Here is a 16,553-nt window from a genome sequence, read left to right as displayed (position 1 = left end):
ATTCTCAGCACCAAAATCACATGCGTGGTAGACTGGCTTGATCTAGCTGATCTGCTGGAGAAATGCCAAGAATTGATTGACTCCCTAATGAGGAATAGGGTCAGCTGTTCTGTGGTGTGGGAGAAAGGTTTATTGGATGTGTACACATGCTTGCAGCACAAATGCATTGCTTATTAACAAATGCCCCGCAGTTTCTTCTCAGCCCTGGATGGTCAATTACAGGAGCCAGTTTTGCTATGGCTGGGACAGGCCACATCACTAACCTAATCGGTACCCTCTTGCTCCCTTTCTCTGCCGTTCTTGTACTATGATGATCAAGGCACATACCCTCTTGTCCCTCTCCTCAGGGAATACTTAAAGTCCACTGTGTTGTTTTTCTCTGTTTTTACTCAGTCTGAGGATGGATGATTAATCAATTGGAAGTCTGCCACGTATGATGTTGGGGTATTCTATGAAATGGGGAAAGGAAGGAGAACGGCCGGCAGGCACAATGATGAGGTATGTGCACAGAAGGCCGAGCGGCAGTGCTGTGTGTGAGCACAATCAAGCCTACGTTTAGGCCACTTTAAACTCTCCCATGCCTCGGGCTCCTTACCTGCTGCTGGGCGACAGATGGGCACACGCACCTGCTTCCTTTACCCACCCACAGTAGGGGTCTCTGGAAGCAATACAGGTTCTGCAGGAAGAGAATGACTGTGAGCTTACCTAGGACTCTTCCCTAAGCACCGTGAACATATCAATGAGGCAAATACGTACTTTTTACACTTGCCATGCCGCTCACACCGGCCAAGGGGAACCTTGATCACACAAGTGGAGAATGCAACATACAGGAAGCTGCTGGCTTTGTCCAGCTGCATGCCCATGATCCTCTTGTCTTCTACTCCGTCATAGCTGCACCTACATTTTTAAGGCAGGATAGTCTAAGGCATTCATAGTCTCTCTTGGGTTAGTTCTTTTCTTCCTGCCACCACCTGCCACCTCCCCGCCACCTCCCCGCCCCCAGCCTATGAGATTAGGTCTCTTCATCTGATCTAACTGAAGAAGCAATGGATCCTTATGTGTGCACCCACATACATACACATAAATACACAATATATGTGTTTACCTGTATAAACGCACACATTAGCAGCAAGGAGGAAATAATGCTTTTAATGTATGAAAGGATTTTTACAAATAATGCTAAAAGTCACCTAAAATGCATAAAATCTAAGTCTACCATGCTTTCTCTGAATGGAAAAGATAATAACGTGACAAATAAGTACTAGGAAAAGAACCAAACATTCCACGCACTTTTCAGGATTGTAAACGCTCATCTCCTCCAGGAAAAGGCTGTCATTTAGGAAACCACTGTTTCCTGTCCTGGCCAAGAACTTCAAGATGATTCCCTTCTCTGATCCCAGGAAAACCACAGTGTGGTTCTGATACGGGCCAGCAGCGGTGTCCACCGCGATTTTGGTCAGGCGGTATCTAAAATGACAGGATCACAGTTTTTACATCTTTGTTGGTCTTTCATTAACGTGTCCCCCTTTTCCACTTCAAACAATTGCGATCGAGCTTTCTAGTAAGAACCTCAAGAAAAATATATGCATATAAATAATGCTCTCAAGCTGTTCTGCTCCTTTATTTCCATATGTAGAGCATTAGTATGGCTCCAACGGGAGGAGAGAGGTATGTATGTGCAGAGGCCAAGTTACATAATAAATACGTAGCCACACCATCTGAAACCACTCAGCAATTATCCCTTCCATGAGCAACAAGGAGAGACTGATGTCTCCTATGAAGAGGAGAAGAAATAAGTGAACTCATTGAATGTTTCGCACTAACCACGAACGCTTCACTGAATACTGAAAAGAAAAGCCCTGGCTACCATTTTTCCACACTCTTCCTCTGAGGTGCCAAGACTTGTCAACAAAACGTCAGGTTGGGAAGATTTTGGATTGTGTACAGAGGGGCTGAGAATTCTGAAGGATAGGGGGGAAGGGGTAGAGTGCGAATGGCACTGTTAATAAATAAAAGGGTATATAAGCCAAACAAAATTCATTTAAAGCCAAAGGTAAAGAGCGTTAGTCCTTATCAGCCTCTTAGGTAAGTCTTACATGGCATCTTCTCTAAAATCCCAGAGCAGTTCAACAGTCCATGGAAACCCTTTTCTCTTTAAGCATTGTGGCAGGAATGGGAAAACATGGACTCTTCTGCAAGTTAGGTACCATGGTTTCCATCTTATGGGCAAGAACCATTATAGTATTTTGTGCGTGCCAAGTTGCTTCAGTGGTGTCTGACTCTTTGCGACCCCATGGACTGTAGCCTGCCAGGCTCCTTTGTCCATGGGATTCTCCAGGCAAGAATACTGGAGTGGGTTGCCATGCCCTTCTCCAGTGGGTCTTCCTGACCCAGGGATTGAACCCAGTTCTCCTGCACTGTAGACAGATTCTTTACTGTTTGAGCTGTCAAGGAGGCCTGCTGTGACAGCTAACAATTCAGAGACAGTGCTCAGATGGAATCTGCAGTATGTTTTGCAACCACAGCAAACAAACAGGTGTGTACATCCATTGACTGATTGTCTTCACGCTCCTCTACTTGAACACACGTGGAATTAACCAGCTAAGGTAAAGGAGACATCTTTGCTTCCTCTAATTGTTGGTCTGGGTCCAGTTAGCCTGAAACTCTCTGAACTGTGTTTTCACTGGGAATGTGGTTATGGGGGTTTGGTGGCATCCACCCAACTGCCCAGGACTTCAGAACTGAACCCGGGCCAGGATGACAGAAGGGGTTCATGGCGCTTCAAATCATGATCCACCAATGACAGGTCCAATGATCGTGGGCGGGAACAGGGGAAATCCAGTAAGGATGCGGTTTGCCTCACACCCACCTGACCATCGTCCTTAGGAACCATGGCCTGTTGATGATGGATGGCACGGCCTCATCCATGAGCGGGTGCGTTTTGATGAAATTCAAGGTGTCGTCAGGAAATTCATTGGAGGTGGTGTATTTTTCTAAGGAGGTGGAGCCGGCGCAGCAGCCTGGCCTACAAAGAAACAAAGGGAGTGAGCTTCTATCACGCTTTATGGCAAATTCTTTGAATGAACTGCTTCTCTATGCAACTCGCATGAGGGAGAATAGATTGGAGGCTGAGAATAGGAAGCTGAACAATGCATAACGCCACCAAAAAATATGCTTAGATTGCCTCGGGGCTGCCTCCGCGCTCCATAGAGAAGCCCGAGCCAGGACGGTTCAGCCTTGGCTGAGAGGAGCCGGGTTTCCCCGCCAGAAACACAAACAAACCACACAGTGATGGAACTCGAAACAAGTGAGAGTTTCGAAACAAGTGAGACGTTTGCACGTCCCTGGGACTGCTCTGCCTGTCTTAAAACCCTGCTAGGAGTTCTGGAGGCATTTGTTCCACAGAAGGAGACAACTGGGCTGACTTTTTCACAAATGTAGAAAACAAAGGTGTTCAGAAAGTTGCTGGCCTTATGAAACCTGCTTTGTGGTGGTTTAGTTGCTAAGCCGTGTCCGTCTCTTTTGCGACCCCACGGATTGTAGGCCACCAGGCTCCTCTGTCCATGGGATTTCTCAGACAAGAATACTGGAATGGGTTGCCATTTCCTCCTCCAGGGGATCTTCCCAACCCAGGGACTGAACCTGCATCTCCTGCTTGGCAGGTGGATTCTTTACCACTGAACCTACCTGCTAGACTCAGTATAACCCTCCTGCATCTCCTGCTTGGCAGGTGGATTCTTTACCACTGAACCTACCTGCTAGACTCAGTATAACCCTCCTGCATCTCCTGCTTGGCAGGTGGATTCTTTACCACTGAACCTACCTGCTAGACTCAGTATAACCCTCCTGCATCTCCTGCTTGGCAGGTGGATTCTTTACCATTGAACCTACCTGCTAGACTCAGTATAACCCATTCTCATTACCAGGAGGTCAGGGAACCTTTTGTTTTTTTATTGCTTTCATTTGATTTGGGTAGGCATGAAAAGCCAATTACACTGAAATTCTTGTCTGAAAAGTCATTTTAAAACACGCTGAACAATGACACTGAAGATTGGTTTCTAGAAGAAATGACATGGTTTCAGGAGTCAAGGGACATCTCAGCAAAGTCAGATCAGGGAGACATTAGCGCCAGTCTTGTCCAGACTCCTGGCTGCCCCTCTGGTGCAGGAGGGAAAAGTGGACCCTGACAGCACTGGCAGGATCTAGCCCTGGGCACATGCTTTCATGGCACTAACCCAGCCAGCCAGGGAAAGCATCCTGCTGTCTGTAAGAGAGACAGGCCAGCGTGCGGAACGATGACCAGTGGAAAGTCACTTAAAGTATGCGTCCTGCTTGCCTGGAAGGTAGTCAACACTCCTTTAGAGAATCCATCTGACTTAGAGCCTTTGAGAATTCGCCTGAGGTTGCCAGAGTATGTTTTTTACAATTAGCCTGTTCTCCTTTAGTAACAGAGAAGGCACATACCAGATAGTTCAGGGGATGAAAAAGGATGGATCATAGGGGTTTCTGCCCTGGGTACAGTGATTCATATTATCTAAGGTTGTTCAATTCAGTGAATTGGGTTAGGTACTTTTGGGGGGATGGAATTGGATGTTGGAGGAAAGAGTTGGAAACCAAAAAAGTTTAAAAGACATTGGGTTTCCTTCCACAGATTAAGTGGAGGAAGCTAACACACAGGTATGTTTCTGTATATTCATAATGTAGGTTTCAAATGCTGTAGGAGTCAGACACGACTGAGTGACTGAGCAACAAAGGGAGGTATGCCGCGTGTGAAACATAAAGAGGGCAGGCACAGGGCTGGGAGAGGGTTTCATCCTGTCCCAGTTAGAGAAATGAATGAACTGGTTTGTTGTTCAGTCACTCAGTTGTGTCCGACTCTTTGTGACCCCACAGACTGCAAGCATGCTAGGCTTCTCTGTCCTTCACCATCTCCTGGAGTTTGCTCAAACTCACATCTGTTGAGTCAGTGATGCCATCCAACTATCCCATCCTCTGTTGCCCCCTTATCCTGCTCTCAATATTTCCCAGCATCATGGTCTTTTCCAATGAGTTGGCTGTTCATATCAGGTGGACAAAGTATTGGACTGGTTTAGTGTGTAGATTTGATGGAAATTACACAGGACCAAAAGTCTCTAGATTGTCTCTGGACAATAGGTTCCCCATAAAGGCACTTTTGGGGCATGTTTTGAGGACGAGGGAACCCACGGTATATCCAGACCCCAAACAGACTAGAACCCTCAGACCAGAGACATCCTAATAATGGCCCACTGCACCTGCTGATCCCTACCTGCCCTTAGCTCAGGATTAGCTGTGATTCAGTCTAGTCACAGAATCCAGCGAACACTGTTTATATTTTACATTTTATTAAGGCTGAAAGACATGGGTCTCCGTGAAACTGAAGGGAAGCAGGGAGGAGTGGTGGAAGTCATCTCCCCAGATCGGTGAGCTTGCACAACACACTCTGTACCTCTCTGGGCCTCAGTTTCCTCAGCTATAGACCACTGGGGCTGCTGGGGCAGATGGCTCCTGTCATCCAAGGATTACAGTGGATAATCCACAGATTATATAGTCTAAGTGAAAGACTAGAGAGTCACTGTTTTGAATATAACTTGGGTAATTTGGCGTTTTGGCTAAAGGAATGAAGGTAAATGGCCTCATAGGCCTTTCTTTTGTGTTGGCATTTGTATCTGCCCGCATGGAAGGCCCTGGTGTGCAGTTGATAAGATGCTCATTGCGTGTGTGCTAAGTTGCTTCAGTTGTGTCTGACTCTCTGTGGCCCTGTGGACTGCAGTCCTCTGGGCTCCTTTGTCTATGGGATTCTCCAGACAAGAATACTGGAGTGAGTTGCCATGCCCTCCTCCAGGGGATCTTCCCAACCCAGGGATCGAACCCATGTCTCTTATGTCTCCTGCATTGGCAGGAGAGTTCTTTACCACTAGTGCCACCTGGGAAGCCCAAGATACTCATCATGGGAGCTAACTGCACCACTTCTGGAAATTTAAAAGAGCCTGATAAACATGGGCACGTACCTGGGCTTAGGCACGCGTTCATCAGGAACTGGTGTCCATGTGGAATCTGGAGACTTCTGTTCTTTGAATCTCCCAGTAAAGACATTGGCGATGTCATGCATGTCATAGGCACACACTGCAGATCCAGGGATGCTGCGATGGGACATTTCATACAAAGTGTTACTTATGCAACAGTTCTGCATGCAGTTTGGAAAACATACACCAAAGAAACTTCCCTAGTGCTGGCAGTTGAAATTTAGTGTTCATACTCTGAACAGTATAAATGTAAGGGACCCTAGTGCATAAGGAGACTGTTCCAGTGAATCAGATTTGCCTCACTGGTCTTAAAGAAAGGGCTAGTTAAAGCAAAATCATAGGGAAAAAAACCCTTTTTTGGTCTTGTGTCTGGCACTGCTTTTGTTTATAAAGGAGGAATGGTTGACCTGGTAATTTTCAAGTTTCATGAATTCCCTGAAATTAATTACCAGTCTTTAAACCAAAGATAAAATGTTTGGACAACATTCTGCATCTCTGATACTGGTAAAAGTTTGAAGTAAAAGTGTCCCTGCTGTCCACATATTCCTTCTCTGAATTTGGCTCCTCAAGTCAAGGACGTCAGTAGTGAGAATGTATGTGTGAGGAACCCAAACATATTTTATGTTAATCACTGGACACTGCCAATTTTACTTCCTGTTTATTTGCATAAGACTAAACAGTTTAAATCTCTAAAGCACCAATGCTTTGCAAATAAAATGCTCGATTAAGTGCTAAATAATAACATCAGTAATCTCTACCTATAATTACATTCTTGCCTGGCACTCCTGGAAGGACTTTGGGGTTGTTTTTCATCAATGGTGAGAAGACATGAATTATTCATTCATCTAGGTACACTACTTGAACCTGTGTTTGTTTCTATGGTTGTTCCTTGATTTTGATCAAATAAATTTCAGGCACTGGCTGGCCAACAGTTTGAATCAGGCTTTGAGATAGTGGGTCACTGCACACAGAAGCACCCAGGGCAAGACACAGGCGCTTGGCAGCATCAGCTTCATACAGGGCAGAGAGAATGATTTGGCCTGGATTTTGCACATGTCGAAAAGCTATGGAAAACACTGCATGTATGATTAGGAGAATTTTATGCCACCTTTAATTTCACAAAATAATTATTGAAGTATTACTAAGAAAGTGAGAAATGGGGGAGGATTAGAAAGCTTATTTAAAACAGAGTGGCAGGATGAATTTTAAAGTATGTAGCGTGTGTGTGTGTGTATGTGTGTATTATTCACAATATTAAGTCTATAATAAGACAGTGATCTCCATTTGTTTTGAAACTTTAGCGCCCCTAACATTATTTAATTTTGTAAGACTCTTTTCACATCTTGCTCTCCTAAAAAAGGTGTACACATTTACTTTAAATATTAAGAAAAATAGGATAAATTTGGAAGTATTTTATGAGGCACTTCATAATTGCTAAAGATACCCTAGGGTTTATAATCTTCCTAATGTTAGAATCATGTGTAAAATCCTTTCTTTTTTCTTCCCTACTTTATCCCCTCCCTTTATTCCCATCTTCTGTTCATTCAACATATATTTATGGAATCCCCAATCTCAAGCAGTGAATGCTCAGTAAATAACAAATCGTGCTCTCAGCTGATTCATAATTCAGTGTGGCAGCAAGCAACAGCAGCAGTGATAATAATAATAACAACAGCAACTTTTCCAAGACCATCTGGTAAAGGCAGTATATATGAAAGGCACATGCAGAGTTCCAGGGAATGTGATTGGAACTGAGCCTTGGAGCATGCCCAGGGGCTCAGTGGGCAAGCAGACAGGTTGGGGGAGCAGGCTGGGCAAGACAGCAGGGTGTGAGTGGTTCAGTCAACCCTCTGCACTGGAGGAGGAGCTGACCATGATGGGCTTCCATGCCATGCCAACAAGGGAGCTGGGCTTTATCTTCAGGGCAAGAGGAGCCCCTAAAGGATTTGAGACAACCTGACATGATGGAGTGGGAATGTGTGGAGAATGGGGTGGAAAGGGATGAAACCAGAGGGAGTAATCAGAGAGGGACTATCATTTATAGATGAAGACTGGTCTGCATACTTTTGCCATTTTCTGATCTTACTGACCAAATATGGTTTCTGAGACTGCATTAGCATGCACTTATTGAATGTCTCCTAGGGACCTTTAAAGAAAATTCTTTAAATGGAGTTTGTGTAATATTTAGGAATCTCCTACTTTGTTATAATCACAACGTAATTCATTTTCTCAAAAAACATTAAAAAAAATTAGAAATGTGCTCTGAAATTCCACTGGCACTTACATTCCTATGTTCCAGAACAGTCTTCTTTTTCAACACTCCTAGATACATGGGTTCCAAAGTACAAGCAGTTAAGGCCTGAATTTTTACATCTTTTCTATTCTCAAGTCTAAAAATTCTCAAGTCTAAAAATGGTCACAACTTACTTAAACCTAACTAAATACTTGCTGCAATACAGGTTTATGTTTTCTGTCTTCAATGGGGGATGCTCGATTCTCGCCCTCTGTATAATTGAGGAACGTTATTTCATCTTTCAGCTTGCTCTGTTGTGGACTTTACCCAGTTCTTGGGCATTTTTTCCTAGCTGCTGTCCTTCAGTCTCATCATGTATGTTCCTATCATCTAGCCATTCACCAGGTTCTTCAAAGTCTTTGTAAAAAGTATAATCCAAAACAAGACAGTGTATTGTCTTGAAGATCAGAAGATTGAGCAGAAGATCAGAGAGAACAGGCAGAATTGTACATAGTCTAGTACATGTACTTCAATTTCTTGGCCACGGCCAGAGTGAAGATCATTTCCACAGGACAGTGCTAGGGCTGGGAGAGCCGAGTACCAGGGAACACAGCGTCCCTCTTCCTCTATGCGTTAGTCTCCACATGTGTCCACTGCTCCAGGGACAGTTTTTAGTGTGTCATTTAATAGCTCAGTGTCTTAGCTTAAATAAATACAAAAATAGGAATGAATGGGCTGAGACTCAGTATTTCTCAGTACAATGTTTGATGACTTGTAAATCCTCAATGGAGGTGGTGGTGGTGTCGCTCAGTCATGTCCATCTCTTGTGACCCCATGGACTGTAGGCCACTAGGGTCCTCTGTCCATGGGATTTCCCAGGCAAGAATACTGGAGTGCGTTGCCATTTCTTTCTCCAAAGGATCTTCCAGGCCCAGGGATCAAACCTGCATCACTTGCATTGCAGGTGGATTCTTTAGTACTGAACCACTAACTCCTTTTATTGAGGTTTATTGATGAAACCTAAATCCTCAATAAACCCCTCCAGAATCAGACAGTGGTGCTGTGGTTGGGATTCTGGTTCCTCAAACAGGATGATAACCAGGTGGGATGCAAGATGGACTCATCTACTTCCTAAATTTCACCCTGTAGCATTTTAATACATATCCAGTATTTTTCAAAAATTACTGATCTAATCATAGAAATATTAAAAGTCAAATAAAAGGTTAGGTGACCTAGAAAAGAGGAACATTCTTGAATGCCAAAGCTGCTGCTTCTATCTGTGGACTACCTGGACCAGAGAGTAGAATTGAACTCGGTTTCCTCAAGTGTAAAAAGAAGGCAACGGTATTCACTTTTCAAGATAACTAGAGGGATTGAGAAATAACACATGAATAGTGTTTCTATCCCAGACATCTGAAAAGATATTGGAATAATTTATCTCATTACTTTCTCCAAAATTCTCTAACAGCACTTATACTGACCATTTGTGGATGAAAACTGAGCGTTACAGTTATAGTGAATGGCAGTGTTTCCATCAGTTGCAAATCTTGTGTATTAGACAAGAACCCCTTGGGAAAAGGAAGCCGGGAAGGACCGATGAAGTCCGCACCGCCAGGACATGGTTACCTGTTATAAGGTGTGGAGAAGGTTGCCAGGACAACATCACGGCCATGAATATGAATCACATCGGTAACTGCCTGCAGGATGTTGAAATAAAAATGGGAGTCCCCGGGAACGGAGCAATTGAGGCGAGCCTTCAGGAAAGAAGTCCACTGCTTCTCCAGCACTCTCTGAGACCCTCCCATGTCATTCTTACAAACCTGAGCCACCCTTGGGAAAACTACCTGCAGGGGGAAAACACGGAGAAGACAAAATGCACTTACTTTTCATGGAGATCTTGGTAGAATTTACCTTTCTTAGAAAAATAGAAACAGAACAAGATGCTTAATTTAATCCTGTGTTTCTAAAATCAGTGGCAAAAAAAAAAAAAGGGAAAAACTCAGCATTGGAACAGCATGTTTTGAAAGATAAGGCTGTGGCATTTAATACAGAACTATAAATCCTTCAGGGGATCAGCTCCCAGGCACATACACTCATTTCCATACAGACTGCTTAGCTTTTTATTTCCTCAAACAAAAGCGTACTTTGTATGCGCCATCTCTGCCATCCTCCCTGGCTGCCTCTGGGCTCTGCCTCTCATGCTCTGAATTCCTCTAACTGTGCAAGCCACCCTGGTATTGAATTTGTGCCCTCCAACTCAGTGGTCTTGATCCACTCTCTGGTAAAAAATAATCGAAATAGACATCCCCTAAGTCTTCTATTGCTTTTTTGCAATGAATACAGTCGAGACCCTGGGGTTGCTTATAGGTATTGAATAGTTACTTTCTCTCTGTAGAGCAGCTCAGCTTAAAACAAATCAAAACAAAAAAACTTGATGAGTAGACCTGGAAACCACATCTTTCTTAAGATACTTGAAACTCATCTGTTTATTATGTTTTCAATGTATTTAAGAGGTTTCCCTGTATTCTGTTACTAATCAGAAAAAGCATATAGGGGTTCAAGGAAGCAAAATGTTTCACTTCCACCAGTCTTTGCTGGGTCTTCTCAAAACGATGACCTTGTCCTTAGATTTATGGTTTTGTTTCAAAGCCATTCATAACCACATTGGCCCCATATTAAGGCATCCTCCCCTCTTACCTTTCCCATGCTGTTGTACTCCACCGCTATTTCCCTAAAGAAGAAGTAGATGTAGTCTCCATAATCTACCGCTTGGACAAAATACGGTTCTGTGGACAAATGGGCACTTTAATTGGGGGCGTGTCACACAGAGTGAAAAGAACTGCAATCAGTTGCAACCAAAGACATGTTATGAAATAAAATCGTAGGGCCATTAGACATTTGGTTAACACTAACTGTTTCTAGTGACTTTACACATGCAAGTGCTTAATGATTTCCAAAAGCATTTAAGCCTACAGATTTAATCTTCCAGAAGCAGTTGCAATGAACAATGAAGAATAAATGAGTTTTGCATATCTCTGTAATTTTATTTTCTACAATACAAGGCTCATACTACAGAATAGATTTTGTACACATTGCCTTGTCAACCTTGACTCATTCGGGTTGTGAACAGCTTTTTTCCTGTTCCCCACCACCTCTAATTCCCCGTTCCCTTCTATGAATGAAGTGTTTTGTTTAGTTGGTTTTATGTGGGACTTTGAAATGAGAGCTTGAAGCAGGAAAGATGAATGTAATGTATTCTATTATAGTGGTGTTGGTAGTTTTGATAATACTCCAGAAACTCATGGGAAGTGAAAAGGGGAGGTAATAAATCAACTCGGGGCAAGAGATGCAATTTCCACCTTCCTGTCCGTGAGAAGCCATTACTAAAATGAAACTACAATCTGGACCATTCAGACGCTAAATCTCCTTCAAGATATACATCTCCCCCACCACACCTCCTTTCTTTTTTTAATTGTTTGTTCACCTTTTAACCACTTTGAATCATGCTTGACGGTCCGTAGGGTTGGGCTGTCTCCAAGACTCCGGTAGATGACTGCATCAATGGCAAGGAAGTCTGTCACTGTAGCAGAGTATAGTTTTCCATCTTTGAAGAGAAAGAGGAGAGGAGAATAGGGTTGGAGCAAGATGGTGGGCACGGGGGAATAATAGAGACATCCCCCACCTGGCTTTCCTATATCAGGCAAATAAGAGGACAACTGAGACAAATCCAAGAGTCGCTAGGAAAATACTTGGCCCACATTCCTAACCATTTTAAACTGGGATCACGAGATGAAACATTTTTCATTTTTAAATTGCATGGCAATTTCTAAGCAGCAGCAGCTCAGGGAACAGGGTAAATGAAAAATGTTGTTTGCTTCACTCCATTAGATGGACCTTGACTGAAATCTCAAGGCCAAGGCCCCTTGGACACTGCAGCCACCACCATACCGTGGTAAACTGGATTAGGTAGGAGCCCCGGGAAAGAGAGACGCTGATTGTATCACCAGAAAAATTTAAGTGCAAGCAGAAGAAAGTCCGCAGCCTAAGCAAGTGAGGGAAGTTGAAGAAAGAGGATTTGTAAGCAAAAAAGAGCTGACTAAATTGCTACATATAATCATACTCCGATTAAAAAAAAGAAAAAAAAAGAAGATTGGTATGTGTATCCTTTTTGAGTCTGTGCTCCTCTTTACCTCAATCAGGAGAGCCACTAACTCCTACTGATCTAGCTTTCCATTTAAGAGATACTTGTTTCAGTATTTCCAAAGTCTCAAACTGAGAACATTCTGATATACAAGAAGCCAAAATAAAGAGGGGGAAGGGATGATGATGAGTTCAAACTGGACTTTTCTTTAAGAATTCATACTCTTTGGGACTTCTGCTTGAGGATACATCCAAGGCAAAAGAGAGACAAGATGATTGAAGATGAAATCCTTAAAATTTGTGGTTCTTTTCCTGGATTAGCAAGCATTCTTTACACAGATAATCAAATGGGCTGTTCTGGAATAGTAAAATCTGTGTAGGTGAAATGGAAACAATAATTATATTCAATATAAATATAAATAGCTTCCTTGGCTCAGCTTTAATGGGTTACCTGTCTTCATTAATTGTGGTTTCCAGAGCATCTTCAGAAGTGGCTTATATACATCACAGTTCTCTTTAAGCTCTAACGCTTGTGGGATAAGCATATGGTTCTGTTTTAAATAAACATACCTAAGCAAAGTCTTTGAGGTCTACTTTTGGTCCCCAGTGGTTCAGAGGGTAAAGCGTCTGCCTGCAATGCAGGAGACCTGGGTTCGATCCCTGGGTCAGGAAGATCCCCTGGAGAAGGCAGTGACAACCCACTCCAGTACTCTTGCCTGGAAAATCCCATGGACAGAGAAGCCTGGTAGACTACAGTCCATGGGATCGCAAAGAGTCGGACACGACTGAGCGACTTTACTTTCTTTCACTTTCACTTTCTTTGGTCTTAACTGGTATTTGCTCAGTTTCAGGTAGAGCTGTCTTCATATCTACATTATTGGCAGTCATATATCTGTACGTGTTGACCTTCTGGATTAGATTTTGGCTGCAGATGGCAAACCTTTCTACTGATACACATGCGTCTGCAAAAATCACAATTGTTCTTATAGAATCATAGCTCCGGGTCATATGGATATACCTGAGGAGGAGAGGACAGTGGGGGGTATGTGTGTGTGTGGGTATGTGGTTACTGCTGTTGAACACTCCTCCATACTCTTTGTTTTACATTTTAAACTGGATATCTTGCCAGAACTTTTACTCGTAAAATAGAGTACTATTTTGTCACTCTAGGTAATATGACAACTATTCAGGGGCAACAAGTATCTTCTGTTTATAATGGTGGAAGTTTTAAGAGCTTTCAAGCATTTCAGTGAACATGGATTCAGATACACCTTCCGGGGAGGAGGAGTGGCAGCCACAGGATGGTTTCATGGGGCTTGCTCTTGGAAGGTTGGTGGCCTCGGAAAACACTCTGCTCATTCTCCTCTTTCTACCTTGGGGTGCCTCTTTTTCCTTATTAAATTTACATTCTCCACTGCAGTCCACAACCTCCATTACTCTATTACTAATGCAGGTTCCAAGTGTCAGAAAAGTGCTGCAGTAGAAGTTAGGCACTTAGGAATATAATCCTCAAGCTCTTAGTGGCCTTGCCCCTGCCCATGCTTACAAATAGGTTTACATGACTTTGTGTTTCTTACAAGGCTGCTTGCTAGGAATGCTCTACCTTTGGAGGAGCTCCTATACCAATACTTCTCCCTGCACCCACCTCAACGAGCACAGCTGGCAATGAATTCCTAAATAAATTTCTAATTATCAATAAAACACCCACATACATACACAAAAATCCCCATCTGAAAGTCATGGCTTATTTGCTTTCATTCTATATCCTTTGCAGTGCAAGGAAGGAGTAGCAATGGGGAGTGTTGGTCAGCCTCTGATCATCAGTATCATCCCTTTGGCCACTACAGTTTTATCAGAGAGGCATGTAAGCTCATGAGGTCATGATATTTGAGAAGATGCGCTGGTAACCGAAAGAGCTTATAGAAGCTTCCTTTCGCCTCTTTCCTTCTCCCTTCTATATGTAGACAAGGGGATGCATTTATGTGCTAAGTTGCTTCAGTCACGTCCAACTCTATGCAACCTTATGGACTGTAGCCTGCCAGGCTCCTCTGTCCAGGGGATTCTCCAGGCTAGAATACTGGAGTCAGTTGCCATGCCCTCTTCCAGGGGAATCTTCAAAACCCAGGGATCAAACCCATGTCTCTTAAGTGTCCTGCATTGGCATGTGAGTTCTTTACCACTAGCGCCACCTGAGAAGCCCAGACAAAAGGATATGTAGCCCTAATTAAGACCCAACAGCCATCCTATGACTGTGAGAACAGCCAGTCTCCCTCAGAGAAAGAAAGAAAACTGAGCAGAGAAATGAAAAGGACCTGCGTCCTGGATGAGATGAATGAGTTGTTGAATCAAAGCAACCCCAAAGTCTACCCCACCTTAAATACTCAGTTCACACTGGGGGTTTGAGGTGGGATTTTCTATTACTTCAGCCCAGACACGCCCTAACCAGTATGTCGCATGTTCAGTGCAAAGTTGTTACTCTTTCTAAAGGCAGAGAAGCATGGGTAAGCATGGCAAAGACTTGTCTTAAGAAGTGAGGAGAGAAAAAAGAAAAAGCAAGGAGATCAAACCAGTGAATCCTAAAGGAATCTACCCTGAATATTCACTGGAAGAACAGACGCTCAGGCTGAAGCTCCAATACTTTGGCCACTTGATGTGAAGAGCCAACTCATTGGAAATGACCCTGATGCTGGGAAAGATTGAAGGCCCGAGGAGAAGGGGACGACAGAGGACGAGATGGTTGGATGGCATCCCTGACTCAATGGACACGAGTTTGAGCAAACTCCAGGAGATAGTAAAGGACAGGGAAGCCTGGCATGTTGCAGTCCACGGGTTCGCAAAGAGTTGGAGACAACTGAGTGACTGAACAGCAATAAAAAAACAAAAGTACAATTTCCATATGATTTCAAATGGAAAAGGCTTTCTTAGTTACAGTAGTCACCAGAAAATCAAAGTACAACTGTGACTCTGCAAATCCTCCAGAGCCACAGGCTGAGCCCATGAAAACAAATGCAATGAGGAGAAATCAGGAAATCAGGTCATTTACCTGCAAACAGTGCGATATTGGCATGTTTGGCATCGTAAGGGCATCTGGCCATTCCGCTAAATTCATCACCCACAGGCTCCAAAGTATCCATCTAAATGAAATAATAGGACTAAATTAGAAACAACAACTGACAGTAATAACAGCAACTAATATTTACAAAGCACTTAATTTTTTGAGCAATTTTTATGCCTGGTGCAAATAATACTCAAATACTCTCTAAGGTTAAGTCTTTTAGTTTCAGATGGGGAAGCTGATGTTGAGAGAGATTAAGTCACTTGACCAAGATTCTGTAGCTAGGAGAGTCAGAAGAATCAGTCATGTCTGCTTGACTCAGAACCATGACAATAAAGAGATTCCCATATCCTCCTGGAATGCTAGAGAAATAAGCATCTTTCTCCTTGGAAAAGGGATTTCTGAGGTATTCACCAGGAAAACATATTCCCCTGTCCCCTAGAATTATCTGCTAAGTCATGAACTCTACAGAGAATGACCTCAATTTTGGTTTTGTTTTGCCAGAGGAGTCTTGCCTTTGTGGGTTAAGTTCTAGGAGAAGACTCTGGAATTCTTTCTCAGGTTACCTGCTAAATAGTATGGCATCAGCAAGCATGAACAAAAACACAGGTGCAAGCAGAGCTCAGGTGGCCTTTGCACCTACTTCAGAAACATGTCTGACCCTCAGATTGTGGAGATGAGAAAGAGAGGCCCAGAAGCTGAGAGGCTCCCATGGGCCCCGGATATGAGCAGTGTGGTTGCCACTTGACTCCCATCTCCTTGTGCCCAGCCCAGGCTTGTTCCTGTATGCTAGAGGTTATTACTAGCCTGCCTGTTTGGTCATCTGAGTATGTTCAGAAAAAGAAAAAGGAAAACTAATTCTCTTTTAAAAAGGCAGATTGCTTATGAAAACTTGGATTTCTTTTGTCTTTTGAACATGTGGGTAAGTCAATTCAGGCCCTTCTTAGCCAAGTGGCAGGAAGGTACAGTTGAATAACGGCCACCCCTGCCATTTTCTTCAGATCGGCATATAGTCTCTAGCACCAAGACCCCTTTACCCATAGATTGTACTGACATCCTGCTTGCTTCACTCTTACAAGTT

The 16,553-nt window shown here is 43.4% G+C and overlaps 1 protein-coding gene across 4 annotated transcripts in view; it reads right to left on the bottom strand.

The window, feature by feature from the left end:
* The window catches only part of SEMA6A (semaphorin 6A), a 131,241-nt gene that overhangs the window by 34,788 nt on the left and 79,900 nt on the right, over positions 1 to 16,553 (bottom strand). For all 4 annotated transcript variants that reach the window (XM_005209138.5, XM_005209139.5, XM_005209140.5 and 1 more), the window contains 9 exons: positions 15,461 to 15,551; positions 11,762 to 11,881; positions 10,975 to 11,063; positions 9,904 to 10,121; positions 6,030 to 6,161; positions 2,870 to 3,025; positions 1,291 to 1,467; positions 757 to 897; positions 596 to 676 (listed from right to left, as the gene is read on the bottom strand). In XM_005209138.5, coding sequence (XP_005209195.1) covers positions 596 to 676; positions 757 to 897; positions 1,291 to 1,467; positions 2,870 to 3,025; positions 6,030 to 6,161; positions 9,904 to 10,121; positions 10,975 to 11,063; positions 11,762 to 11,881; positions 15,461 to 15,551 — 1,205 coding nt within the window. The remainder of the gene's footprint in view (positions 1 to 595; positions 677 to 756; positions 898 to 1,290; positions 1,468 to 2,869; positions 3,026 to 6,029; positions 6,162 to 9,903; positions 10,122 to 10,974; positions 11,064 to 11,761; positions 11,882 to 15,460; positions 15,552 to 16,553) is intronic.

The sequence above is a fragment of the Bos taurus genome, chromosome 7 (genome assembly GCF_002263795.3).
Source record: "Bos taurus isolate L1 Dominette 01449 registration number 42190680 breed Hereford chromosome 7, ARS-UCD2.0, whole genome shotgun sequence".
NCBI lineage: Eukaryota > Metazoa > Chordata > Mammalia > Artiodactyla > Bovidae > Bos > Bos taurus.
This window is presented reverse-complemented; position numbering and strand designations above follow the sequence as displayed.